The 27,687-nt window shown below is 46.3% G+C and overlaps 1 protein-coding gene across 13 annotated transcripts in view; it reads right to left on the bottom strand.

Annotated features, from left to right (window-relative positions):
* The window catches only part of HIPK2 (homeodomain interacting protein kinase 2), a 145,126-nt gene that overhangs the window by 37,680 nt on the left and 79,759 nt on the right, over nucleotides 1-27,687 (bottom strand). For 11 of the 13 annotated variants that reach the window (XM_087767809.1, XM_087767797.1, XM_087767800.1 and 8 more), the window contains exons 3-7: nucleotides 8,162-8,285; nucleotides 5,859-5,978; nucleotides 5,038-5,124; nucleotides 3,769-3,953; nucleotides 1,330-1,389 (exon numbers count right to left, since the gene is read on the bottom strand). In XM_087767809.1, the coding sequence (XP_087623935.1) occupies nucleotides 1,330-1,389; nucleotides 3,769-3,953; nucleotides 5,038-5,124; nucleotides 5,859-5,978; nucleotides 8,162-8,285 (576 nt within the window). The remainder of the gene's footprint in view (nucleotides 1-1,329; nucleotides 1,390-3,768; nucleotides 3,954-5,037; nucleotides 5,125-5,858; nucleotides 5,979-8,161; nucleotides 8,286-27,687) is intronic. The other 2 variants (XM_087767810.1, XM_087767808.1) reach the window with 1 other exon arrangement.

Here is a 27,687-nt window from a genome sequence, read left to right as displayed (position 1 = left end):
AGGTAACAGTTCATCACAGTGGCCCTGCATTAGGTCTCAACAGCAGGCTTGGCACTTTCTAGGCTCATAAAGCCCTTTGCTATTTTATGCAGGTCTCTCTTAAGCCGTGGGGGTCAGATTAACCCTGTACTGAAGAGGGCCAAATGGGTGTCAAGATGAGAGCAGCTGCTCTCGGCCTTCTGGGTGCCCCCGTGGGTCTGAGCACTGCAATGTGAGTCACAAAAAGCAAGCAAATTGGTTGCTCTTTAGGTGGCAGGGCAAGAAATACAAAGTGGCTGCTTTAAAAGAGTGAAAGAGAATAAAAGCAAGAAAGAAATATAGATACTGTTTTTTTCTGATGATTGAGCCTGAAAGGAAAAGACAACTCAGGTTTTCTGCCTCAGTGTAAGCCTAAAGGTAGTTTTACAAGTCTTTTGCAAGGCAGAATTTTACTGTTCTTGGTCACCAAGACCCCTGAAAAATCTTACTTGTTCCTTTTAAAAAGTAGTTCACTGAGAGCTGAGTCCAGCCAAGCAGTTAAAACATTGCCCCTGTCTGGCTGAACACTTCCGCAGATGCTTATCTTAAAGCACATGAGCTGTCCTCTTGCAGTCAATGGGACGATTCATATTGCAAAAGGTTATGCCAAATCAGATTCATCAACGCCCCAAGGGAATCAGGTTCTGAGGTTATCTCAGCCTGAGAATTGGAACTCTGGGGGGAAAGATTACAGCCTCTTCCTCTACACAGACTTTTCTTTAAATGTTATTGATATAGCAATGGAAATTTTGAGAAGTATCATATTTTCTATCCCCAGTAAAGGAGATTAAATACTCTCTGTATTGCTAGAGCATTCTAGGTGTCTCGTACATGAAACTGCCAGTATTTCATTTTTATAATTGGGATACCAAAGCATACAGAGGTTTAAGAGATAACAACATAGTGATCTTGCACAAAACTGTATTTGTAATAAAATCTCATTTTTCCAAGGTCTAAAAACCAATACAGGTTTTCCACAATTCTTCCACAATAATTGTTTTTACAAATGTGACCTCAGAATCTGAAACACAACTCAAAAAAGTATAAAGGCATTTATTTTATTTCCATTATCCCAACCCAGAAAAATAGAAAATCCAAGCAGTGAAAATCAGCTGTAGCTGTAAAAAATCAGCTGTATACATAATTTATTTTGTAATGATCTAAGCTGTTAGAGGTAGGGGAGCTAAACACATCCTCACGTGATTTTTAAGAAACAAAATTTCCATTCAAAAAAACCAAGCTCATATGATCCCTAGAGTTGATCAGGAAGAAGACCTAGATCTTTTTAGCCCTGTCTTGTCTCTTACTCACATGGTCATCTTTCTTCTCTTACAGGTAATATCTTGATAACTGGATCTGTGCCATAAACACCTGCAGACAAGACAGGCTCAGGACACTGTGCATAGCTGCGCATTATGTGCATTCATTTAAAGAACTATGAAATACCTCTAAGTTCCAGAACATTCAGAAAAATCAAACATGTTTATCAAATGAATATAGAAGACTATTGGATTGCCTTTTTCCAGTCAGGTATGAATATAATTCTCCCTCCAAAAAGCAGAAAGCTCTGGAAAGAGTATATATTCTGCATATGGCAAACTCTGTGTCTTACCAAACAGTTTTATATAATGAGGTATAATCTCTACTAATGTAATACTGTGTTCTCTGTCTATACTTTTAAAAAACAGGAAAAAAAAACAAGGCAGGGACAGAGCAAAACAGGACAGAAAGACTGAGGAGTACCCAACAATTTAAGAGCCAGGCAGATAAATACGTGAAACAGGGAGCTAAACTCGCTTTGCTGTTTGCTTGGAAGTAAGCAAAACAGCCCCTCTCGGGCTGCTCAAACTTGCAGCCTCTCTGAAGCATGCCACAGCAGAAATTCCTTCCAGAAACTACATCCTCCATATATTTTCACTTTCTCTGCTGCCTGATTTACTTTCAAGAGAGATTACAACTCCCTGCATCTCTCAAGGCTTTGAAGTTTCTATTCTCAAAACCACAGGCAATCACAGACAAAATTTCCATCAACCTGCCATGCTGGTTACAGCTTATTGCTCTCTTTACCAATCACTGCTTCCAACGCGGAGGGGCTGTGTGGGGTTACGCACCCGGCTGGCACGCCATTTAGTATTCAGAGACCTGATGCTGAATTTTTTATTCGGGTAAAATTCTCACTGCTATTGGCCCCAATGACATTTTCAACCTTTCTGGGGCTTTGCCTGAGCAGCCACAAGCGAGCACTTAAAAAAATGAAGATGCGATTATGGTCTGTTGCGTTAGCGGAATGATTTCTGATGGCAATGCATTATGCCACAAATCTCTCCTATCTTACACAATCGGTTGTTGCACAGTAAGAAGGACGTTGCAAATTAAAAGACTTTAGTATGTGATGCTAACACTGTTAGAAAATACAGTCTTTTTTTTATTTATGAACATTTTTATACGAAACTTACTTTCTCTCTACTTAGCACAACAATCTCCCATCTTGTGTTCATTACATTTATCACATTATTTACTTATAGATAACAATGCTCAAAGATGTCTGTGCAGGGTAAGTCTGGGTCTACATGGATCGTGCACCCACCACCCTCTGGTAAGCAGCTGCTCTTATCTTGTGATAAATGTAACAAAAAGGCAGCTACAGCTCCTTCACAGAGGGAAAACTAGCTTAAATGAACTTGAAATACCACAGGTAAGAGCACACATACAGGCAGGAGAGGTGACACAGTAACCTGTTGCTCTGCAGCACCCACACAAACATATTCTATGGCTTTTTAAGCAGTCCCCTTTATTTTTGTACCTGAGCTCCTCGCAGCCTTTAAACACCCATGCACATGGCACCCAATGAAGTACAGTGCTGTGCCGGTACCTCTGTTCTCCTGACGAGGTGAAGGAACAGCCTGCAAAAGCACCTTGAACTGCAAAGTGCTGTAGAGCAGGATGTTCAGAGCCAGGTGTCCTGAAGGCTTTGGAAAGCTCCCACTACATGTCCACCCTCACTTGCACCTGAGAAGCCCGGCCCTTCGTGAACTGCCCAGGGGACAAGAGCGATGTGCTGGGCGCAGGTTTCCTGCGTTTCAGGCTGCTGCGCTCTGTGACACAGCCTTAGGAGAAGAGGGAGTCAGGCTTGAAGGCATGACACTTCTTCACATCTCCATTGGGCAGTGGAGTCCGTCTCCATTCCACAAATGTGTCAGCTGAGGTCAGAGCGTGGTGTTTAAGGTTACATAGGCGGGCAACAACAAAGCCGAAAACTGAACTCCTTGTTCTGTTGCCTGTGCCTGTAAACCAGTCTGCTGCAGAAAAAGCTCTTCCCTTAAAAAGCAAACAGCCCCAAACTGACCCCTGCAAGACAGGAAAGTTCTGGGAGGAAGGGTCGGCTCCCCACTGCAGATAAGGTTGATTACTGCAGTAACAATCAGGACTATATTACTTTGAGATATACTGATACTTTCAGCACTAATTGCATAATTTCTTCTGCATTTTAATGCAAACATATGTAATTATTGAATATTTACATAATGAATGTAGCACACTCTGCAGTGTTTTAAATGCCAAGCACCTACAACACAATTCTTGCAACCTTAAGAGTTGGCAGTCCTCTATTTTTTTAGCCAGGAAAAGAGTAAAACTTAAGGCCTAAGCATCTTAATAATGCCCCTCAGACACATTTGGTCTCCACCACAACCAGCAGCTCTCCTCTTCACCCCTCAATTTAGAAACCCAAGGGAAACAAAAGCCACATACTGTGTGCTGTGAGGGAAATCCAGCAAGTGTGTCATGGTGACAAAGGGGTGGTTCAGAGTTTCAATGGGTGTTATTCTCTTATCTGCATCTATCGTCAACATCTTCTTTAACAGATCTATAAACTCCCGCCGGTCCGCCTTTTCCACCAACATATCACTTCCTTCCAAATCTGTTGTCATGTTCACCTAAAGGAGAAAGGACAAGGGTGAGCACCAAAGGGAAAGAGCAGATGGTCAGGTCTCCAGCAAACTGTGTTTACTCCTCGTTGGAGCACATGCCCTGCAAGCCTCCCTGTCGAAAGGGGTAGTTGCTGAAGTCACACGGCAGACTCCGCAGTGGCTAGTCATCTGGCTTGTGCATGTCAGATCTCTAGACAGACTGTTAAGTGTTCAGCTCGCTTGGGTCAATGGCTAATGAAACACTTAGTCACCCTCTACTGAAGATGAACAGCTTCCATGTGATAGCAGACAAGCTCTGATAATCAGTATATTTATCATATAAAGGACTGTGCTATCAGATACTTAACTACGTGTCCTGTGAGCAAAAAAAGATATATAAAATAAATAAAAATTGTCAGTAGGTTTATGGAAAACATCCCATTCATGTATCGGGTCCCAGGAAAAAAAAAAAAACCACCTTTATGTTATTTCATCCATTTATACAGTCTTCCATTTCTGCATGTTTGCTTGCGAATGCTACAACATCTAGACTTTGCTAGCACAAACTCCACTTTGTGCTAGCGTTGTGCCAGTTTTGTGCGCTAGTTTGTTTGCTAGCACAAACTCCAGTTGCAGGAGTGGTTATGCTGGAATTAACTTTCACAACCACACAGAATCGACACAATGAATTAGTACTCCTCATCTCCCCAGATAGCCACGTTTTACAGAGAGCACGCTCTTCTGCAGCCACGGTAATTATTTCCAATGTCACCGTTTTACAAATGTAAATATTAAAGCACAGAGAAGTAAGTGACTTGCCAGTGGGTGCACGGAGGAGCACTGGAGAGACAAGAGAAAACACAGGATTTTGACAGTCAGAGATGTAACATAGCCATTTTCCAAGGCTGCTCTACATTGAGCCCAGATGCCCCTATGTGCGGTTTCCCCTACAAAGCAGCACATAACAAGCTGATTTGGTAGGCATAATCCTGGTACTTATTAGGAGCTAGCACAAGAATAGGATACACAGCAAAATCATATAGTTCCCCTTTGTTAGCGTTCCCCGAAAGCACGTGAGGCTGTCTTGCTGGTTACTCACCAATGCTCTTACCTGTGCCATATCATCCAAACAGTTGAAAATATACTTTCTTGCTTCCTTCGACTTAATCCCCGTCTCTGCCTCATGATCATCTGGTGTCTGCTCAAAACAGGAGACAGGCATTGACCAGAACTGCCCTGCAATCACCTGCGGGTTATGTGCTGCTCCCAGCTTGTGCGTTACCCTGCCCTCATCAGAGACCACTGTGTCTCTCGTGCCGGACCAGATAACATTTATGCTATCTCCGCTATGGTTATATGACAGCTTTTCTGTCACAGGGTGATTTATCTCTTCTTTTTCACTTCAGAGGATCCTCCCAACTACGGTGGGAGTCCCACTTACACCCACCCCAGCCTGAGGCTCAGCATCCCATCCTTACAGCCAGAAGCCCACTGGCCTCTCTCCTTGGGGACTGAATGCAGCCAAACACACCGGTACAAGAGACTCGGGGCTCACTTGCATTACTAGTGGTTTTGATTGTCAGAATTAAAATGCTTTCTTTTTTTTTTTTTTTTTTTTTTTCCCCAATGCATTAGATATTAGAGCAAAGTCTGCCCAGGGCATGTTTCATTTAAACTACACATCAATTCATTGACTACTTAGAGGGAGATTTCCAGGTCAATTCCAGACTTAAATTTCCCACAAAGCAGTGCCAAGCAGGTGGGCTAAGGGCTGCAGATTTTGCGGATGGCAGTTTTACTTTGAGCTATACCCACCCCAATGTCTGTACTGCATTGCAAAAAGCAGAGACCTAGGCTCTTCGGTGACCTCAGTGTCTCCTCACTTCCAACCAACAACTGCAAGGTAAAAGAAACAAGGGAACATCTTCCTACCTTCAGCCTCCACAAAGGATACGGTGAGTCTGTATCCCTGTTGAAAAACCTTGTAGTCTTTGTCCCTGCACTTAACAAATACTCTGCTGGTAAGCCCTGCGTCTGTGAAATATAGCGAATCTGTAAGAGAAGGATGAGAAGTCACTGTTCATCCTATGAAGATCTCTGGAGGTCTTCCCTGAAGGAGGTCAGGAAGCATTTAAAACAATAGAACAAAGAAAGAAAGAGAAAACGTAGCAAGTAGTTAGACTTCACAAAAAAAACCACCTCAGCGCAAGGAATGAGAGGGAAGAGAATTCCCATAAGGCTTCCCTCCATTTATCCCGTACATCACTGGAAACTCACCCTTATGGCACGCTCCCACAAAGCCTATGGATAAAGGGAGGAAAGTCCCTAGGTTTTAGAGGTCAAAGAGGAAGACCTACAGAGAGATTTCAATGGGATGTTTCACCGCTTTGCACCATTTTATGTCACGCTCTCCTCTCCAGGAGGTAATTTCAACAATTTGATACTTGCACTCTAACTTTTGCTGTTTTTACCCCTAGCTGAGTGCACAGCCTTCCTAGGAGCAGTTCGAAGTTCAAAACAGAGGACTACGAAGTGACTCTCTTTGAACTGAGGTGAAATATACACTCAAACGAACTGACACCCTCATGGTATGTAAAGTACTTCATCTCTATTGCCTACATGACTTCATTAGTTATTTGGGTAACTTCCATGAGTATGACCTCGCTGGCACTCACACAGCTAAAAGATGCTACACATGTGTTTCCAGGATCTCAGACTTTAATTTATTTATTCAAAGGAGAAAGGGTCTGTGATTACACAATTAGAGACCCATCTCACACACACTTGGGGTGCTACACGAAACCTTATCTTTGGTATCTCCTGACTCCTGAACACTTCACTCTGCAAAATTGCTGCAAACTCTGCAAAACTACTAAAAATAGTCATCTACTCCAGAAAATTCTGGGGAAGAATGGAAAGCATTTTTGAGAGAAGAGACAGAGAGGGGTAAAAATAAATAAATAAATAAATAAATAAATAAATAAATAAATAAATAAATAAATAAAGGCATAAAAAGCAGCCGTGGTTTCAAAGACTTCCAAGCACTCAGGACCCAGTTCACTGAGCATGGCTTGCTCGGCTCCGCACTCCTTAGGTCCATCGGAGCTCATGCACCTGAGAAGCACCAGGATCCTGCCCGCAGACCAGCGCCAGTGCTGCAAGGCAACTCGGGCTGCAGCAAGGGGCCAGGATCAGCCCCTACTGCTTTCCCAGCTGCCCAGGAGTCCTCACCGTATTTCACCAGAGGAAGCTTTGTGCGGGGCAGTTAAGCTGGGCTAGTAGGTAGGGTGATTTCTTTTTCAGCTGTGTGTTTTGTGGCTTTTGGGGTGTGGTAGGGAGGAGAAAAAAAATCTACTCTTCATGCTTGGTATGTGATTTTCAAATGCTTGTAAGTTTTTCAGCTACGTCTGATTTCCTTTGGAGTCACTAACGGCCCTGCTCTTCACTGCGGGTTATTTCTCCTGCCAAATTTCACCTTTAAAGCTCTGACTAAAAAAATACTAGTTACAAAAGAAGACTCAAAGAAACATTTTCATATATGAAAAACTTATTTATTACCCTGCTCTTTTTTTTTTTTTTAATTTTCTAAAAGAAAAAAGACCCTTTTCAGGCTGCATTTGCAGACAGCAAAGATCACCCTGAAGAAGACTATGAGAACAGAAAGTGTTCTGCAGCCCTGGCTCTTGCAGCCACTGCGCTATCAGTTTTAGGACTACAAAAGGAGCACAAAAGCCTATAGGGAGAGAAGTACAACAGCTTATATTAACTGGAAACCTACACCACTGTGAACGTTCTCCTTCTTGTCATTGCTTTTAATATGCACCCTCATAAAAGAGGTTACGAAACGCAGCAGCATTTGTGCAGTTTCTTCTAACAAATAAAGCTTTATTCAACACTTGCTGTTTCAGCAGAGAAAGGGTGCCTGCTCTGCTCAGTGAGGAGAGACATATAAAGAGCTCTCCAGTCAACAGCAGCGTTGACTCCTGATTGAGATTTCACTTAGGCAGTCAGGTCTTAAAAGCCAGCGTACCAAACAGCACGCTGGTTACCTAGAATAAATACCCCAGATGGCTAATGAAAAAGTTGACTTGGCAGGGGGTAAGAATCACATATCCCCTATTAGCAAAACAGAAAAAGTTGGCTTCTGTTCACTCTGACAAAAGAAGGGAAAAAAAACCCTCCAACCCAAACATATCCATGTTCTTACCAGCATCCAGGGCAATATCCATACCCACCTGATCGTACTCCGAAGCTCCTGGGTACAATGGCCAGCCCAAGAACAGCTCCGCAATGACACATCCCAATGACCACATATCGATTGCTTCACAGAACGGTAAACCGAGGATGATTTCAGGGGCTCTGCAAAGGAAGAGGTCAGAAAACATCAGCAACGGGAGCAGATCCGCTCGGCGTGACAGTCATGAAGCTGCCTGCTGCCAACAAGTGTCATTGCTCCTACAGAGCTGAGGGCCCCACTGGCCACCGGCAAGGAGTCTGCTAACCAAGCATTAGTCAGTGAATATTTATCCTTGCAGAAGAGTCCTCTGGCAGCATTTCGCCAAGAGACAGTCCTATGTTTTGCAGCAGTTTGCAAAGGAGAGAACTACCATTATTTTCAATCCACAGGTGGGAAAACGAAGCATAAAATGAACGTTGTGCGTTCAAGGCCACCCAACTAAGGCCCCCACTCCAGGCTCTCGGGCCCAGCTTGCCGCCCTGTGGAGGAACCGTGTGGACTCCCTGCGGTGAAGCATCCTCCGTTCATGCAGCTCGGCGGGCTTCACAAACAGCTAGACATTAAATAATCATTACAGGACTGGTATAAAAGGATTACTGACTTTTTAAACAAATGGATGTAACCATAAAACAGAGAAATAACGTAATTAGATCTATTAGACCTAAGCCTTTTCCTCAGGAGGAAGTAGCCAAGAAGCCTTCACTTCCCAGTCTGTCCCAGGAGCCTGATTAGATTTCCTCTTCCCTCCCAGCCCAAATAGACAAAATGCAGCGACACTTCTGCTATGCGTTTGCTGCTGGCTTCAGGAGATGCCCACTGAGGCACCTCTGCTCAGTGAGTTTCGGTGTTAGCCCTGCTGAGGAAGGAGAAGACGAGGTAAAAGCTTTGCTTCAGCTCTCCAGGAGGATCCCCAGCCCAGGCATGGAGGAGACGCCCAAATCAGCAAGACCAGTCTCAGCTCAGACTTCCACACGACCTGAAGGTGAGCGTCATTTCACCTCTCAGCCGGGCAGAAGTGGGTGTCAAATCTTAGCTAGGTACCATGCAGACTGTGCAGTCAATGAAGAGACACGCACACACGGCCCCCTTCCCCCCCCGCCCCGCAGGAGGATTCGTCCCACTGTCTTGGGATGGCTTGAATCTTTCTTCACTGAGGCTAGACAAGCTCCCTAAACTGCAGTAGCCAAGGTGAGACAAGATGAATCCTCCCCTTGGCACCCCAAATGCTTTGCGTTTCGAAAGCAACTTCTATGCGGAAGAATCAAAAGTATCTTAAATACTGAAAACCTTATACAAAACCCACCTCTGCACAAACACCTTCCTTACTTTCCCTGCCTCCGCCCAGACTTCCACATGCAGTTAAGTGCCATAGTTCCTATTGTACACAGGGATCACCTAAGGTTTCTCTCCTGCTCTTCTTGCAGATCTTGCAACACTTTCTTCTAAAGCCCCTGCTTCTGGAGTCAGGTGATGTACAACAGAAAGAAAAACTTGCTTTGCCATACTCCTCTAACTATTAAAAAAAAAAAAGCAGAAGACTGATAAAAGAAAGAAACATGCATTGCTTGAAAACTTTCATCATTTTAAAAATAGCCTTGGGATTTCTTGGGCCATGATGCATATTTTGGGAATGCCTGGGGTTGACTATTGAGCAAATCAAGTGCCACCATCCAGAGCTGGAAACAGGGCCCATGGTTCCCAGTTTCCCATCTGTCATCAGGATAAGATCTGACACTAGTGAGATCATACTAAGGATTACCAATCGCAGTGGAAAATATTACGTTTTAATCACGCCATTATATAGTCATGTGAAGACAAGTCTGTAGCCAAGAAACCAAGCAAAATGGGTAATTTTTTCCAAGGAAACAAGCAAAGGCCCTGTAGCAAGAATCCATGCCCCATCTTCAGTCCACAAACTTCCCCAATTTTGGGTTGACTGGTAATGATAAAAGCCCAAAACTATCTGTTCCCAAACCAGCAATGCAGAACATAAAAATTACGGGAAATTCTGGGATTTTAAGGCTGGGATGCTTTGTGCCATTCCCACAGAAAACATGCCAGAAACTTAAAAAGTAGCTACCCTTAGCCCTTCGAGCTTCATTTGTGCTTGTTGTTCTCATACCCCGCTGTTCTTTAGCCTATCGTGACAAACTTTTTACTCTAACACCAATCTCTCCTTAGGAACAAGGGGTTAATTTTCCTCTTTTCCTCCCCATTCCATCATTCCTGCACACTACTCGACACCTAGACAAAATGCAGAGAGAAAAAGACAGCTATGGTGACCTGAATCTCATTACTATGTAAATCCTGCATTCAAAGCCATCTGCCTCTCCCTGTCTGCCTTCCACATTGTGAACGCAATGTCCCTGGTCACTAATGAGAGCTCAGCCACGCATCGCCTGAACTTCAAATCCCTCCCACTAACTCAAGTGGAGGGAGCGGAGGGGTGGACTATCGGTGGGATATTCCCAACGTGATATTGTGTAGAAACCTCCTTGTTCATAAAAATCGTCTGTGCTGCTGTCATATGCAGCACACACCTCCTCCCCTCTCTCCCCACACTTATGCTGCCAACACTCCAGACCCCTGCAAAAAGGGGTGACCTAGAATTTGAGGTTCCAAAATTTCTAATTTTTTTTCTCTCATGAGTCTTTGGCTCTCCAGCGGGTTTTCCTTAAAGCTCCAGCTTCTGGAGTGCAGCAATTAGGAGAGAATTTCTTTTTCACACACAAAAGAAGTTTTGCACCTCCACTGTTGGGAAGAAAAGCACAAAACCAGCATCCATACCATTTAGACACATAAAAGGCAACTAAACAGAATGCCATTCATTATATAAAACCAGACGTATCATTGCAGGGAGGGGGGGTGGTGAGATAGCTTTATTTTCTTTTACCTTTTTGAAAGCTGGTATTTGCGTTACTCAATCAAGCCTAAATGTTAGTTGCAATCTTTACCCATTCAATCCCAAATAGATAACAACTTTGGAACAGCGAGGAGAACCCCCGTGAGAGCGGGGTCAGGATCGAAGTGATATGGTGCCCTATGTACACCACCACCAGCGTTCACCGAGGCTTTCTCCCAGCCCTGCCTTTGCGTCGTGACTGCGGTTTTTCCATGGAGAGGGAGTGGCCTTATGACAAAAAGACCTTGTTAACTTAATTAAGCAGTCATTAAGACAGCAAAAGAATGACAGGTATCGGACACTACACAGACTTCCAGATTTTCAGCTAGCAGACACCTCCTGTTTGCTGTGCATGAGAGAGAGCTGGAGTCACCCCAGGAGGAGCAATGGTCTGCCTGCCCGCTGGCACTCTGCGCTAATGGCCACTGCCAAGCGTTTTGGTGAAGGAAGCTACAAGTTCTGTAATGAAACAACTCGTCCACTGATAAAATGCCTTCCAAACCTCTATCGGGTGGAAATAGTTCTGTATGCTCAGTTACGGATGCATAGATCCTTCTGCACATAGACCTTTATCTAACGTGTGGAACTCCTCTCTTTCTTAACATAAACACGTCAATTTTTTAAGACAAGGCGAGATCTTGACTTCAATCACACACTGTGGCATGGAGTTCCGAAGGCAACCTTCTGCTTTCAATAGCATCTTAACTCAGTTGTTTAAAACCTGATTTTCCTTCATCAGGTTTAAATTTATCACCTCTCATTTCGTGTTCATATGGATTGGCCTAGAGGTGAAGACAGAAGCACTTGAATCACCTTTCTTCTAGCACAAGCTATTTTTATCTCTCTGCCCTGTTCTCCCTTGTTTGCAGCAGCTTCTGGCTCCTCAGCGTTCCATCCCATGGATGTTTCAGTCCACTTCCACCGCCTGGCCCTACAACTTCTCTTCCTGACATGACTGCCTGGAGACAGGCTGAACAGACCTAGAAACAGTTAAACACGAGGATATTCCCCAGACTTATTTTACACTATTTGCAGAATGCTTTTGCGTTCCAGTCTTCCCTGAGCCTAATATTTTGTTTGCTTTTGGAGTGACACGAGGCATTTCAGCAGATGTTTTATCTGGGAGATCCTCTGAGACACACAGTCCTTTCTCCAGAGGAGCTGCAGTTAATTTAGGACATAGAATTATGTAGAAATGGTTCGTTTTTCCTCTTCAATGTTTACTGCCTTTCAGTACTGCACTGATCTGGCATAATGTTGTCTGTAATCTACATCAATGTTCCTCACTCTTTGCTGCAGCCTAACCTAAGCAAGCCTGTGGTATCCGCACACTTAAGCACCTCCCTGCTGGTCCACCACTTTTTACAGATAATTAATACATTAAATAACTCTCGTCCTAAGACGTGCATGCAGTCCACTTCACAACTGACCCTTTTATTCCTAAAAGCACTCAGATTTAGCTCAGCCCTAAAAACGGTGCAATTCTCTTTTCCGAAGGGAAAGAAATCATTTCCATGTCTTAGCCAGTTCTTATGTGGGATTTCTCCATTCTGCAGCTGGTAACACTATGTAACAGGGGAAAATGCCCTATTAAAGTGTGCACATCAGAGTATTGCGATTATAAATCAGAAGGATGATTCACATGGCGGCAGGTCCTCCCAGAACAGCACTGAGGTCTTCAGCAGATCTCTCCACGGCTGCACAGGGAAGTGTTTTCCGTACCGATAATACTGCTTGTTTTAACACAGACTCACCAAACCTTTCAGTTGTGATGGGGATCTTGTTTGAAAACACGCAAAGGCAGCCCGTTGCCAGATACCTCGGTACGTGCAGGAACGCACCCATTTACCGCTCTCCGACAGTTTTTTGGCTGTGCTTCCGCAACGCCCTCGGCACAGTAATTCCAGCCTCCGGTACGAGACACATGGAGGGAAAACAGAAAACCTTGCCCTCCCATCCTTCCTCTCCCGCGAGCTGCCTTCGATGTCTCCCAATGAAAGGCACTCCCCTTCTGTACGTGCAGGCACAACGTGCTCTACAGCTCACATAGATCTCACCAGCACAGACCAAAGATTTAGAAACCACTCGCCACCAACCCAGGAAAGGCTGAACACCCCCCCCAACAGCCTGTATCTCCAAGAGAGAAGCAGCCAGCCCATTCCTGCTGCCCACATCTCCCACATCTTTCCCAGACCAAATTACTCCCCTGGCCAGCAAAGGGTGACCTGCTCTTCGGCTCAGTGCTGGGTCCGGCATGTCCCGCTTCACCTTGGAGCCCAGCTTGAAGGCAGCTGCGTATACCGGAGAGCTGCCAGCACTGGTAGCCGGGGACCCAGGGTATGAGGGTCTCTGTGCTGGCAGGGCCCACAGGCCCCCAGAAGCAGAAGTGCCATCTCATCATTTGCTTGCACCTCACATATGACCCCTTCCTGCTTTCAGGCCTGCCGCTGGCAGAGTATTTACTTTAGCAACCCTGCTTTGTGGCAGGGTAATTTCATTGTCTGGTGTTTCTGTCAGGAAAATTAATTACCAGTCTAGCTCGCTGGCTTTTTCACCCACACATCACAGGACATTAAAAACAAATGCCAAAAAAATTCATTTCCACAGACTTGGATTCAGAGAGCTGGGCTCCTTCTGAATTTTAAAACTCCCCTGCAAACTGCCCTCCTCGGGGATAATTTACCACCTCTGGTAGGGTCCCGTGGCTGAGCATGATTGTCTCAGCAGAGTCCTTCATGGACAAGTATACATATCAGACAAAAATATAACTCAAAACTTGATACTTGCTGGCACCTTGAGCAGAGAGCATGCCTGCTTCTAGCCTTCGGGGTGATGCTTCTAGAAGAAGGTTGTGGGCAGCTGCAGGCAGTGCAGACAGACCGACCTACGGTGATACTGTCTGTTGAGTCGATATACGCAGCTCCCGTCTTCTACCTGCTAGTCTCACCTGCCAAAGCCTGAACTTCAGGAAGCAGCAGCTTTCACATCTCCATCCAGAAAGCCCTGGGCGGCAGCAGCAGAGAGGCAGGAGCCGAACCCCTCGGCGCGAGTGGGCACGCGCTGACCGGCTGCACGCCCAGGACTTGACCCCTCTCAGTGCTTGTGCTTCCCATGCACCAAGATACCTCCTGCGAGGAGGAGGAACTGCATCCTTTGTGTGTCTTACAGAGGGGCTTTTATTCAAGCAATGGGGCTTCATCTTCCAGCTGAACCCTTTCTTTGGCACTTTATGGACTCTTTCTCATACCTGCTCACTTGCCTCTTTCGTATTTTGTGAAGGTATAGCATGCAGAGTACCTTTAACTCTCAGTTAATGGAGATGGAGAGCATACAGCACCTTTTTTTGTCCCTCTGTACCTCTCAGACCCCAAATCACTTCTTAAGTGCAGGGCTGTAAAAGGAGACAGGCTCATATTCTGGGAGTAAAAGGCTACAGTTGCTATTTCCCTCGCCTCTCCACCTCTCCATTCGCACATATACCTGGAAGGCATGCAGACATCTAATACGGATGACCCCCAGACTCAAGGCCTTCCTCTGCTCTGGGGCTGGGCAGTTACAGACTTCCTGCCCCTGAAAAAGCCTTCCATCAGGGCCAGACCTTAACACCTACAGGCACCGACAGCTCCTGCTTGCTCGCTCACTCCCCGTCCCACGCAGTGGGCAGGAGAGCAGCTCCAGACCCCACCTGGGCCGCTCACAGCTGGGGAGAGCTGGGCTCACCCTCACTGCTGGCCTCGCTGCAAGACCTCTGCATTTCTCCCGTATCCGCGAGTGCTGGAGTTGGCTCGGATGCTCAGCCGAAGCCCATACAGAAGTGGTACAGCTCTGCAGACTGCTCGCTAGGGCTTCAAGGACTGCCATGATCTTTGGACCATGTTGGGAAGCACCAATCCAGCAGAATCATTGAGGAATGTCACCCAATCTATCAGAGCACACTGTTTACCCACAGAGATGTTCTGGTTTGAGTTGTGAGGAAGGACAGTGCCCCTAAAGGGCATACTAACACACTCCCTATTTCACAGGTCAAACACAGCTACACCCAGTTTCTGGAAAGGACCGTGGATGTAGCCGGAGCTGCCTCCAGGGCTGTCAGACCACCAGCACAACCACCACCAGAGGGTAGCTCCAACACTGCATTGCTCACACTGCCCTCGCCCATCCCTCAAGAATAGTTTGCAACACATCAAAAAACATCTGTATCAGCTCAGAGGACTGGAAGCTGGATCCACGCAGCCTTCGGTGATGGTTTATGTTACAGGACATAAATATAAACTGGAGGCTGGTAACAAGTGAGGTACCGCAGGGGTTTATCCCAGGACCGGTCTTGTTTAACATCTTTATCACTGACCCGGGGGGAGGAGGCAGAGTGCACTGTCATCCAGTTTATGGGTGATGCCAAACTGGAGAGACCTGGTGATGCGCTTGGGGGCAGGGCTGCCACCAAGAGGGACCTGGACAGGCAGGAGGCATGGGCCAACGGGGACCTTCTCAAATGCAGCCAGGACAAATGCTGAGCCCTGCCCCCGGGACAGGTGAGCCCTGCTGACAACACCTGGGGAACTGCTCAGTGGGAAAGGCCATGACCTGGGAGGCAGCAGGCTGAAACGAGGACACTGGTAGCAGCTGGACCAACAGTCTCCCTGGAGCAGGGCCAGCAGACCAAGGAATGTGATGACCCACCTCCAGCCACACTTGTGAGACCATATCTGAATACCATGTTCAGCCTGGGAACCCCAGTACATGGGTGAACTGGAGGAACCTCATTGGGGGGAGAGACAGCCATGGGGGACCTGACAACCTGCCCCCTTCTCTGGCACATGGAGAAGATGGTGCCAGGTTCTTTGCTCAGGTGGCCAGCAGGAGGTGGAGATGATAGACAAACTGAAACAGGGGAGGTTCCCACTGGGGAGAGGGAAAACACCTCCACTGTGCCAATAAATGAACCACCAGCACAGGCTGCCCCAGGAGGCTGTGCAATCACTGCCCTTGGAGGCTTTCAAGAACTAGCAAGACAAAGTCCTGATCTTGATTTCATGGCTGACCCTATCTTGAGCAGCAGGTTGGGCTAAATGACCTCCCAAGGCTCCCTCCCACCTGAACTACTCTGACTGTCTATGGTATATATGGTACAGTAACTATACATGTGTCAATAGGAAGGTCACCACGATCTTCCTACATGCAGGCAAAACACTACATAGCTGGGAGTGTTTCGGGGGGTGCAGGTGCAGGTCCCAGGGTGTTTTTAGCAAGTGTACACATACAGTTCTTCTGCCTTTTAAAAACAGAGAGCCAGTTACACAAGAATTACTTCTGGACTTGATTGGCATAATTATCGAACAAGCCTCGGGAGCCTATCGTTACTAAGGGTATTTAATAGCAAATAAATCATAGAAGCAGACTAAACTACCCTCCCCTTGACACCGCTCATGTTCCACCAAGCTGCTGACTGGGAAGGGTGCAAATACTCCAGAGGATGGTGTCAGAGGCTGACAGGGCTAGCCCGGACCCTGGGAAGTCACCCGCTCCCTCCCTGCCCCGATATCGGGCCATCCGTGCCTACATCACTCCTGGCAAGTGCTCAGCCAGCTTGTCTTACAGACCTCCCATGGCGGAGCATCCATAAACTTCACTGTGCCCCAAAGGACCTCACCCCTTGTAATTTTAAGGAATAATACAGATGTGCATAGCTGACTTTATGTCATGCTTAATTACAACTTGTTGTCAATCCGGCATCTATATAATACGTATGGAAAAACAGAACTTAATACGTCTCACTTGAGAGAGCCACTACCCAGCTTTCCACCAGGCTGCACCTCCTCCCTGTCTTCACGCTGCCTTGGCCTCAACACATATTCAATACTTATAACCTCGTCTCTTTTTCTCTCCTGCTTACCTCTGTCTCCTTTTTCTGTCTCATCTTTTCTGCTCTCTTCCTGTACTTCTTGTGAAAGATGAAGAGAGAGGTGGACATCACGCAGAGGAGAGCTGAAACTCCCTACCCCCACGGAGGGGCTGCACACCACGCGCCTGCAAACGCAGCCCTGTGCTGCTACGGGGGTGAGCTGGGAAAGTGCAGATCGTGCGCATCCATCTTTAAAACCGGGGTTTCGCACAGACACTCACATACCAGGCACCCCAATGGGATCCCGGCACTCGCCACAACCATCAGCACAAGGCTCTTGGGAAAAGTAATTTCTACAGGTTAATACTGGAAGAGTTTCAAGCAAAGAGCACTAGCACACCCCAAGCATTTGCCATCACTAAGCACCTTTCTTGGGATTAAGAAAGCTGGATTCGGCTATGAACAAAGCCTGGGTTTAAATGGGGAGGGAGGGGTCCCTGCCGGGAGGCTCTGCACCACTCTGTTCTCCTATATATATTGCATATATACATTCCATTTAGGTTAGGGCCTGAAAGAAAACCTCCTGCTCTCTTCAGCAAGAGCCTGCGAGCAAATGACTAAAGCCCTGAGCTGGAGAAGGCAGCGCAGCTGTTTGTGGAAACAAGACAAAAGATTTAGAAACAGTTGCTTTTTTCCCCCCTCTTCCATGCCAGGCTGTTTACAGAAACCAAGGGATGAAATTTTGCAGACAAAAACACTGAGAGCAGCCTGTCAGTCTCAGAGGGAAGGAGGGAGAAGGAGGGGAGCGTAGGCTTCTTTCAGGATTATGGATCATTGCTAAATTGCTCTATCAATTATTAAACCCATCACTCAAAGCGCAGTAACCAAAATATAGCAGATAAAGCCTTTCTCATCCACTCTCTACCAGCTGCTCTCCTCCTCCTAAAGCCAGAGGGGAATGAAAATTCCCGTAGTTTATATTTTATAAATATCATTTTCCCTGTGCCTTGAAAATAAAAGCTTTTCGGACAAGGTACAGTAGGACCGAGCCCGCGGCAGGAAGATATTAAAGGAGGACTCACCCTTTCGATTAGCAGGCCCAAGGAATAAAACAAAGTCTCTCCAATCAATATGACTTCTTAGCACCGACAGGTTAAAACATTTGTCTGTGGATAAACGAAGAGGCAGGCCCCAGCCATCAATAGCCGTTAGCTGCCATTTGCCTTTGCTGCTGGGCGGATCTGGTATCAACAGCAGGGTGGGTATGGTCCCAGGAACGGACGGGACATGGCCAAGTGGCACGTGGCATTTGGCCTGGCCAGTGACTCTGTGGAGACTGAAACTGCAAACGCGCATCCAGGATCAGAGAGGAAGCCCTGGAGCGGGCAGTGCTGACACGGAGCCACGCGGGGAGGAGGACCAGGACCTGACATCCAGCTGGAAAGGCTTCCACGTGGCTGCCAGTGTCTGAAGGGACATGAGTTTTTAGCGGCACTATACGCACTTGCTGGAGGCTGCGGCTCCAGTTCAGCGAAACCCTTTACCATGTGCATCACCTGAAGCAAATATGTGCCTCAGTCCTGGTGAGGGCACTGGATGCAGCTAAAGTTAAGCATACATTTAAGTGCTTTGCTGAATCTGAATCCGCTAGCAAGTCCTCATTGCACTTGAGCTGGAAATCTTAAGAGACAAGACAAGCCATTAAGCCCAATAATGGAAAAGAAAGCCAGGTCCTGGGTCAGCCAAGAGACATACTAACCCTGTCCCAGCCAGAAGTGCATCTTTGTACATCCCTGGAACAAGCACTACTGGACCGATGACAATCATGCTTGTCTCTTCGGACTCAGAAAAGCAGGACTCCGTAAACTTCAGAGGAGGTGCACAACGCTGAGCACCACGACCATTGCCCCCAGGGGTCGTCAGCTCCATGCTGACCCAGAAGTGCAGAAACACGCACAGGGAGGGGGGGATGCAACAACAGCTACTTTCAGCACAGTGTGACCTCTGGTTGTTCTCGAAACAAAGGGAAATGCATGGGGGGGAGGGCTGGGGCTTTCCCAGGTTATGGAAGAAATCAGAGAACAGAAAAAAATCAGAATTTGAAAACAAAAGCCCTATCCATGCCAGGCAGTGAATGGATGAGCCGCAACGTATTGGGTGCAGAGATCCCCTGAAGGAGGCATCTGATCAAGAAGGGAAGAATGCCAATTATGTGCTCCCATTCATGCCGCCGCAATGAAAGCATAATTCTGACTCTGCTTTCTGACCCGCAGTATGCAATTTATGCAAATCCAAGCTGTTCTCGCTTCCCTCAGAGCCAAATGTCCACCAATGCCAGAGCTGGCTCTAACTTTTTGTTTTCCTTTTCATATCTATTGTTTTCACTGTTGAATATTTAAGACCTTTTGTTGTTGCTGTTGTGTTTCTTTGGAAATGCAATAATAATTTAAAAAATCCCAAAGCACATAGAGACAGGCAAGAGTTGACTTCTCATCTCCGACGGCCTCCCGTTCTGCCATGCTCAGCTCCATCCCAAACCCTTATCGTTCCAGCCCAGAGCCCTGCTACGTATCGGCCAAGTGAAGCTCCTTGTGTCAGATCTGTAACGTTCCCCGAGACTTTTGTTCACAGCAAATACTGAAAGTTGCATGGTGGTTTTATGGGATTAGCCTGAATACCGAGTCAACTGCCAATATAAGGCTCCAAATGATTTCTACCCCTGGCAAACACGGATATGAACCAGACTCAGGCCGTGATCCTAAGACTGGCTTCACAGAACAAGTAGCAGGTCTGAGGCTAAAAATATCAAATTACTGCAGCCTCCTTTTTTTTTTTTTTTTTTGTCTTTTAATCATGTCTACTGGCCGCTTTGTTTTTTAATTAGAAAAAGACAAAGACAAAAATAAAGTACTTATCCTGCCCGCTCCTCGGAGAAAGAAGCATTGCCCTTTACTTATCTCTGAAGAGCCATGCAGATTTAATATTATTATTAGCAGCAACTATTTGTATTTCTGTAGCACGCAGAAGTCCCGGTGGAGACTGGAGCCCCATAATGCTAGACGCTAAAAGACGATGTGCTAAGGGACTGCGTCTGCTCCAGAGAATTGATGATCTAAGGCGATGTGTGGTGACAGGGGAACAGATTGGCGGAGCAGTTCACCCAAGATCATACGGAGAGAGCGTAGCAAAGCCAAGAAAAGAAGTGGGGCCCTTGCGAACAGTGCGCCGTATCTATTGGACTACAATGTCTTCTAGTTATGATATTTGGGAACAGCAATAATACATGGATTCGAAAGCTCTTTTGAAAGAGATGGGTATTACTGAGGTAAGGCAGATTTTGTGGCGAAATGACCCATAGATGTCACCCAGCAAGACAGCGTGTTGGTAACAGCTCATGAAATCCAAGGCTCACTTTAATGCCCCTCTCGGTGAGTCGTAGCATCCCGCCTACGCTGTGAGGACCTGCCTGGTCTACAAATAAGTTTTAGGAAAAGCCTGAGAATGCCTGCCCACCCGCACATGGAGGTACACGTGGCTGGGAACAGCAAGGGCACCCCGGACCTGCCCCAGCTGGCTATTCCTGCTGCAAATTTCCACCTTTAACTCAAGCCCTACTCGAATCAACACAGTTCGCAGAGCGACCTGCAGAGTGGGCGACAAGAGCGACACAGCACCGCAGAAAAACATTTCTCTTCCACAGAATTGCAGAAACATGAGTCCACTCAATTTAACTTATTTTTATTATATTTACACTAGGGATAAAATCTGGAAGGTTTAAGCAGGACCCTACTATACTAGGTATTGTAAAAAAAGCATAAGAAAACAGTCCCTGCCCTAGAAGACTCACAACCTAATTTGGGATCCCTCATCACCCTGGAAATATAAACTCTGTGACTTGCTGCTCAACAGCTGCTAAGCCAGAATCTGCAACCAAGCCTGTGCAAAACACAGTCCCTGACCCACCAGGGTGACCACTGACAGTCTGGATGATGCAGTTGATGGGGACAGGAGTGAGCCCACAGACACGAGCAGCCCCACTGGGAAGCCCCAGCAGCCTGGGCTACAGGTATCCCACTGTCAGTTACGGGAAGAGTACAATAAAGTAAAGCTTAAGCAAATCCACAGAAGGGACAAAGGATCGGCGCTAAAATCTCAAGCTGCTGATAACACATGGCTACCCTCAACAAGCCAGCATGCAATCACCCTTCCAGCATGCACCGCGTCAGTGGGGACTCCTGCGAGGCGCAGGGAGTTGGACTCAATGATCCTTTATGGGTCCCTTCCCACGTGAGATATTCCATGATTCTATGATAAGTGCCCGAGGCTCTCAAGCACAAACCTGAGCCCCGAAGGGTAACTGGGTATCCCCTGCTTCTCACGGAGCCCTGGGCACAGTGATAGTGGCAAGCAGCACCCCAAGGGCTCGGAGGGACCGGTGCCTTGTCTGCAGCAAGTGGGGCCCTGCTCCCCCCATACCACATCTCCCATGCCAGCTCCCCTAGTCCCTGCCCTTCCCTCCCACGCCTCCCATCGTCCCCACCAGCCCCTGCTCCACTTTGAAACTCCACTCCGCTTGCCTGCTCACTCCAAACACCAGTTTATTTCCTCCTGAGGTCCCCTTCTTCCCCACCCCTCCTCCTAGGTTTCATCCTTCCTGGGCTGAATGCCTGCTGGTCCAGTGCTTAGGGAGCAAAGGGATGGACAGGGCAAGCCCAAAACACCATCTCTGGACTGGTGTTTTCTGTGAATGGCCTCTGCTCCCACCCACACCTTATCTCACACGGGTATGGGGGCTACCACATTTTAGGGCCAAAGACTGCAATTCTCCAATTGTCCAGACATGGAAGACAGCCCTTGCAGCTCTTAGCAGAGGAACAACTCTGACTTTAACCTTTAATGCCACATATCTTACAGGAGCCAGACAGAAAACCAGAATACAAGCATGAACGCACGCGTGGTGTGCAAATAGTCCCAAAGGAACCATGATGCTTGCAGGGAAAAAGTCAATGCTTCAGAAAGAAGACTTTAAAATAAAGTCTTCTGCAAAGCTAAGTTCATTCTTTATTTAAAACCATCACATGGAAAATTCAATTGTTCTCCAACGCATCTCTGTACCAAATCAGGAGACTAAATTCAATCATTAAAGTGTGAAGCTGATGAATTTAAATCCATAGTAAGTGCAAATTTCAACACAATTTTAAGTAAGGAGTCGCTCCCAACACCTTCATAACATGTCAACACATAGTCATATATTTGTTTCTGGGACTCTTCAAATGTCTCCTTTTACAGTTTCATTTTTTTCTTGCCAAAACAAATTCTTAAAGCTAGCCCGATGTTCTGAAAAAATATAAACATTTCCCGCATGTTAACATTTTAGGTGGCCATGATAGAAATTTTGGAGAGACAAAGCTTGCAGAAAAAAATATCATACAAAAGAAACTTTTCCTCCTTTTTGCCATACGCGCGGGGAATTTGGAATTATTCCCATCTGATTAATTTTAACTTCCAATTCGTCCTTGTATCGCACTGCGGTACGGATGACATTTCTTAATTTGACTGTTTTGCAAGTAGCCAGTACTGTCCTTGTAAAGGGCGAAGAAATCCCCGTATATCAGGAATGCTTTTGGCTGAGGGAAAGTACAGTAATTATTCCAGAGAAATAAATATAACAATCAAAAGTACTTCCCAGGACATGAAGGCAAAGATCCACCCTTTCTTGAAAGAAGGGGCTCTCTTGTATCTTCAGTTATCATGACTGCCTGTAACCATTTAGCCCTGTTAAGTCAACTGCAGAGTTCAAGAACATTTCCTGGCATTCTTTACATTTTTTTCACATGTTGCAATTTTATCTGGCGTACATCATATGCTTCCCCCAAAATGCCTGAACCGAGCCATCTTCCTCCTGACAGAGGAGTTTGGGGTTCATAAACTTGGCTGTAGCTCTCGAAAACCTCATTGCTTGAGGGCTGTGTTTGAAATTACTGAAAACAGGGTAAGTTTGGCTTTAATAGGTAAAACCAGAGTACATTCAAGCAGCAGGGGATGCAAATGGACCAACACTTCCCCTTAAAGACACTTTCACCCAGGCCTGTGCCACCAGTTGTAAGCCCGTGAATTTATCACCCCAACATCTTAGAGCTTCCCTGTCCCTCCACTAAAAACTGTAGGGTACATCTTTGGTTTCATCACCTCCTTCACTGAACCCTTCCCCATCTCTGTCCTCACAGCTCCCCAAACACCTATTTAGTTGTGGAAAGTGGTCTTTTTAGTTTAACCGGGACTGCGACAGAGTCGATGCTGTTGCACGCACGGCCATGGGCCGGCAGCCTCCAGCTGGACAGGGGGAGGACGGAAAGGCCCCTGCATGAGGTGCAGCTCATTACCCGCCATATGATTTACTACCAACACACGGCAATATTTAGGGTGCAATAATAAGGTGGTACATGAGTGCTTTACCAACAAACAAGACGGGTAAGGGAATAACTGTATTTCCCCTGTTATTCTAAGGGAAGGTTCACCAAAAGGTTAGCGAGAAAACAATGTAGGCCATCGATCACAGGGACAGCTAACCTAGAAAGGTTACTGCATGTTCCTGCCTCATTTTTCACATCTGTAATTACCCTGCCGCTTCTCCTCACGTCCCACCCATCGCCAAGCACCAAACGCAAACCACTGCTGCTTTATTAATTATGTATTCTGTTTACGCTTGCTGTTACTGCCCCGCAACATGGCACAGTGGCTGAAGGATTAAGTGGCACAACTTCAGTGATCCCCGCAGAGCGGCGTGGCCAGAGAAAGGCAGCTTGAGGCCTTTCCTGCACCCGACATGAGAAGGTGCCACCTCTCAGAGGAGGTCGAGCTGGGATGGGAGTAGGAGGGATGCGGGTCTTTGCATCCACCCTGTGAGACGGAGAAGCAAGGTAGGGGAGCACAAGGAAAGACTGTTTCTGTTCATGAAGGGCTCAGATTTGCTTTTGGATCTTCATCCAACTGAAATGAAATGCCAATATTGCTGAACATACCAAGCACCTCCTAAAGTGCAATCCTACTCTGAACGGTGCCTGTCTAAAAACGGCATCGCCAAGCTCTTGTTTACTGCGTCTCCCTGATGCCTGATCTGAATTTCTCAGTTTAAAAGAAGAATAGCTTTTTTTATTATTATTTATTTTTTATTTCTCCTATCTATCCGTCCAGCAAACTCAACCACAGCTTCAAGAGCCACTCTGGACTCCTTTCTTGCACCTTTATACATGCAGACATGGGCAGCCAAATTAGAGTTATGCAGAGATGGGCAGGGGAAGCACAAGGCAATGATTTGAAGACAATGAATTTGCAGGGAACTCGGTATGTTTCTACTCAAAGTACAGCATCATGTTTCTGATCCAGGGAAGCCTGAGGGTCTTTCTTTTTTTTTTTTTTCTCTTTTGCTTTGGGGAAACCTAAAATAGCTTCCTTTGAGAACCTGTGCTCTGTAATCACCATTTCTTCCTTCTGCAGTATTTCTGGATCCAGGCTTTTCAGCTGTAGAATAATAGTAAATATGTATAAAATAAGGAAAATTGCTGCTGCAGCAACAACAGTGAGAAATACTTTAAGCCCTAGATCTGAGAACTATTTTCTGTTCCTGCTTTTTTCTGTCCCACCAGAAATTATAATTAATTCATGCTCTAACAATATTAAAATCATTATTTTCTAATTGTAACCATATCTGCAATAGAACTCCATGTTGATGCAAAGTGGAATGGAAAAAAAATTTGCTGACAAGAGTGAAAAGCTTGCACAACAAAAGTCACGCAATGATACAAAGTTGTATGCATGTCCTGTTTCGGACCCCAGAAAAGTTCACACCCATTGAACGCTACTGAAGAGAGAATCACCCTGGAAAAGCCAGTACAAGTAGTCTCAAAAGGAAATTAAACACAGAATTTCTCTTGAGAGAGAAACCTAAAAAGGTGACAGTTTTTGCAGTGCCTGTGAGGCTGCTGAGCTCCAAGATGCTCATCTCGGGATCCTGACAGAAAACTAGGCACAGGCAGGATCCAGAAAAACCAAGGAGGTGTAGGCCTCCTTCACACTGGCAAGGAAAACCAGAAGCATGGCACCTGTTGCCCTCTGAGGCTAACTCACTGTATTGAATGTAACCACACTCAACTACACCAACATACTCAATTGCATTTCCAAATGTTTGTGAAGGGGCCAAAAAAAAAAAATAAAAAAAAAATCAGAGTGTCAGCCCATCCCTAAAGCTTTATTTCTGAGTTGGATCTACAATAGACAGCAGAGAGGATCCTGGAAAAAACCCGCAATGGACCACAATGGACATTGGTTCCCATGTCCCGGAGGTGCCATGCAAAACCTCTCCTTCTCCACATGCTGTGAGCGCCGAACCCTTTCTCAGCCAGACTCCCCGCTCTCAATGCCTACGAGCACACACTGCCTTCAGATGAGGCTTCCCTCAGTCAAGCCCTCAGGAAAGCAGCATGGGATGGCTGCAACAGTGACCTGCCGGCTTCGGCATTGACCATGGCACAGATATTCCAGCTACAGGCACTTCCAGTTCAGCTCTCATCCCCTCTTTCGAGTTCCCCCCCTCCAGTCAATGGGGTATCTCATTATGGAACCCTTGTGGTGCTCCACACCGCATCCCTGTGACTAGAGGTGATCCTGGCACCTCTGCCAGACCTGGCTGGCACCTGAGATCAAGGGAAAACCCACCAGGAGCACTGGCTTTTTGCATTGATGTCCATCCTTCACACAACCAAAGCAGGGGTGGCTCCTGACCAGAAGTCAGAGCTACCATCAGTACAAAACCCGGATCTGGCTTGTGAAGAGCAGCCAGAGCTCATTTGAAGCCAACACAGCAGAAGCCACCCACACCCACTGAGGGCTGTGCTCTGTGCCCTCCTCCCATCCACAACCACTGTGCTGGCGTCTCCAGAGTCAGGCCTGGTTTATCGTTACCTTCTTTCATCCAAGGGAGAGGGGGCCAGTGTCAGCGCAGTGCTCATCCTCCCCTGAATCCACGAGGCAATATTTACTCGTTACATCAACCGCAGGACTGACATTGTACCCAAGTACGGTTTGCTGGACCAAGGGGGAGGAGAACTGGACCAGGAGATGTCTAAAGCTTCTGGTCTTGACAATGCCAGCAAGATCCTCAGGGACATCAAAAGAACAGGGAGCGCCCTTATTGTGTTTTTAAGGTAATTTCTGAGAAAATGTGAGGATCTCATGGGTGATCAATTTTAAAGATCTAAAATTGAAGGATGGGTATTTTCTTCCCCTCCTGATTAAGTCAATTTCAAGTTTTTTCAGGTTGATGGTTTACCTATAAGCTGGGGCATATGTGTTGGGGGACATCTCTTGGTTGTTTCTTTGAATTCCATTGTTTATTTATTGGCTACAGAAACAAAGAACAAACAACAACATGGTACAGAGCCGCATGCTCTGGAGTGGAGCAACAGCCGCAGACCCTCCAGGATTGAGATGGGCCCTCTGAGGATCCATCTCACTCACTTTTAGAAAAATCCCTGCTTTTCCACTCTTCCTTGAAGCAGCAAACTAGATGAGGGAAGGATTAATTAGCTGATGTTTGTAAAGCCCTTTGAAGATGAAAAGTGTTATTTTTATTTTCAAGTCTCACCAAAGGTTAAAAAAAAAAAAAGAAAATTAAAAAAGAAAAGGCCAGAGAAAGACTTCTGTTTCCTACAGACCGGGGTCTCAGGACTGAGCTCCTGTACGGAGACACTCCTCCAACAGTATATATTAACTGGCAAGCTGACACTGCAGCCCTTCCCCCGGGGCATGCATTAACAGGGTCTCTGCCCAGCTGCCTATTTTCATGAAACATGTAGAACTCAATACCACTGAGACCTCTCCCCCTGCATCAAATTTGCTTGAATTTGTCCACTGGATTCAAAAGTTAAGGGGAACACAGCAGCAGTGTGATCACACACATGTCATTTCCTTAGAAAAGCAGACTAAAAGCAAATGAGGAAGGCCCTTGAATACAGATGTGGAGCGCCTGGCTACCCAGAACCCAGGTGGGCTATTTTTTCTTGAGGTGTAAATTACATTAGTGATTTATCTTTTTTAAACACTTTACACCTTCTGTTGGAATTTCTATATGTCCCTTTTATTTTTTGCATTTTGGGGGTGTTGGGGTGGGGGGGCGTGTTTGGGTTTTTCTGCTCCCCATGTCCTTTGCATCAGGAGGATGCACTCAAAGCTGTGGTGCAGGACAAGGATCCCCCGGCAGCTGGAGAGCAACAAGAAGCTTACAGGTGGGTGCCCTGCCCTCAGAAGACAAAAATAGCAAGAAGATAGACAGGATTGCAATGTATTAGCAGAGCTGTGCTTAACATCCAAGACAAGGATGACAAAAAGCTCTTACAGGTCAGGCCTGAAGTGAGCTGGGAACCCAGAAGGGAAAGACTTTGTGGTGTGCAGCCCATTACAGCTCCTTCAACTCTGTCCTCTCATCAAAATCTCATGACCACCAAAAATAAACAGGATGCTTGCTTTGAGTTATCCTGTTTGATAACATCTAAATGTTCATCTTAATGATGATGCCTAAATGTCCAGTTCCAGATACATTCATTCCCCTGTGACCAGGGCTAGTGGCGTCTGTCCTGAGCCTGCTTTCACCTGTAGATCCTTTCCCCGCTCTCAGCTCAGCAAGGCACAACGCACAAGAGCTGCAAGGTCCTGCATAAAAACAGCCATCTGGTGAAGGGGCAGGAAGAACCAGTTAAAAACAGAGTAGCTCCACCATATGGAG

Source organism: Nipponia nippon, unplaced genomic scaffold, assembly GCF_047370975.1.
Source record: "Nipponia nippon isolate SJK-2023a ecotype South Korea unplaced genomic scaffold, ASM4737097v1 scaffold_3, whole genome shotgun sequence".
NCBI classification, from domain to species: domain Eukaryota; kingdom Metazoa; phylum Chordata; class Aves; order Pelecaniformes; family Threskiornithidae; genus Nipponia; species Nipponia nippon.
This window is presented reverse-complemented; position numbering and strand designations above follow the sequence as displayed.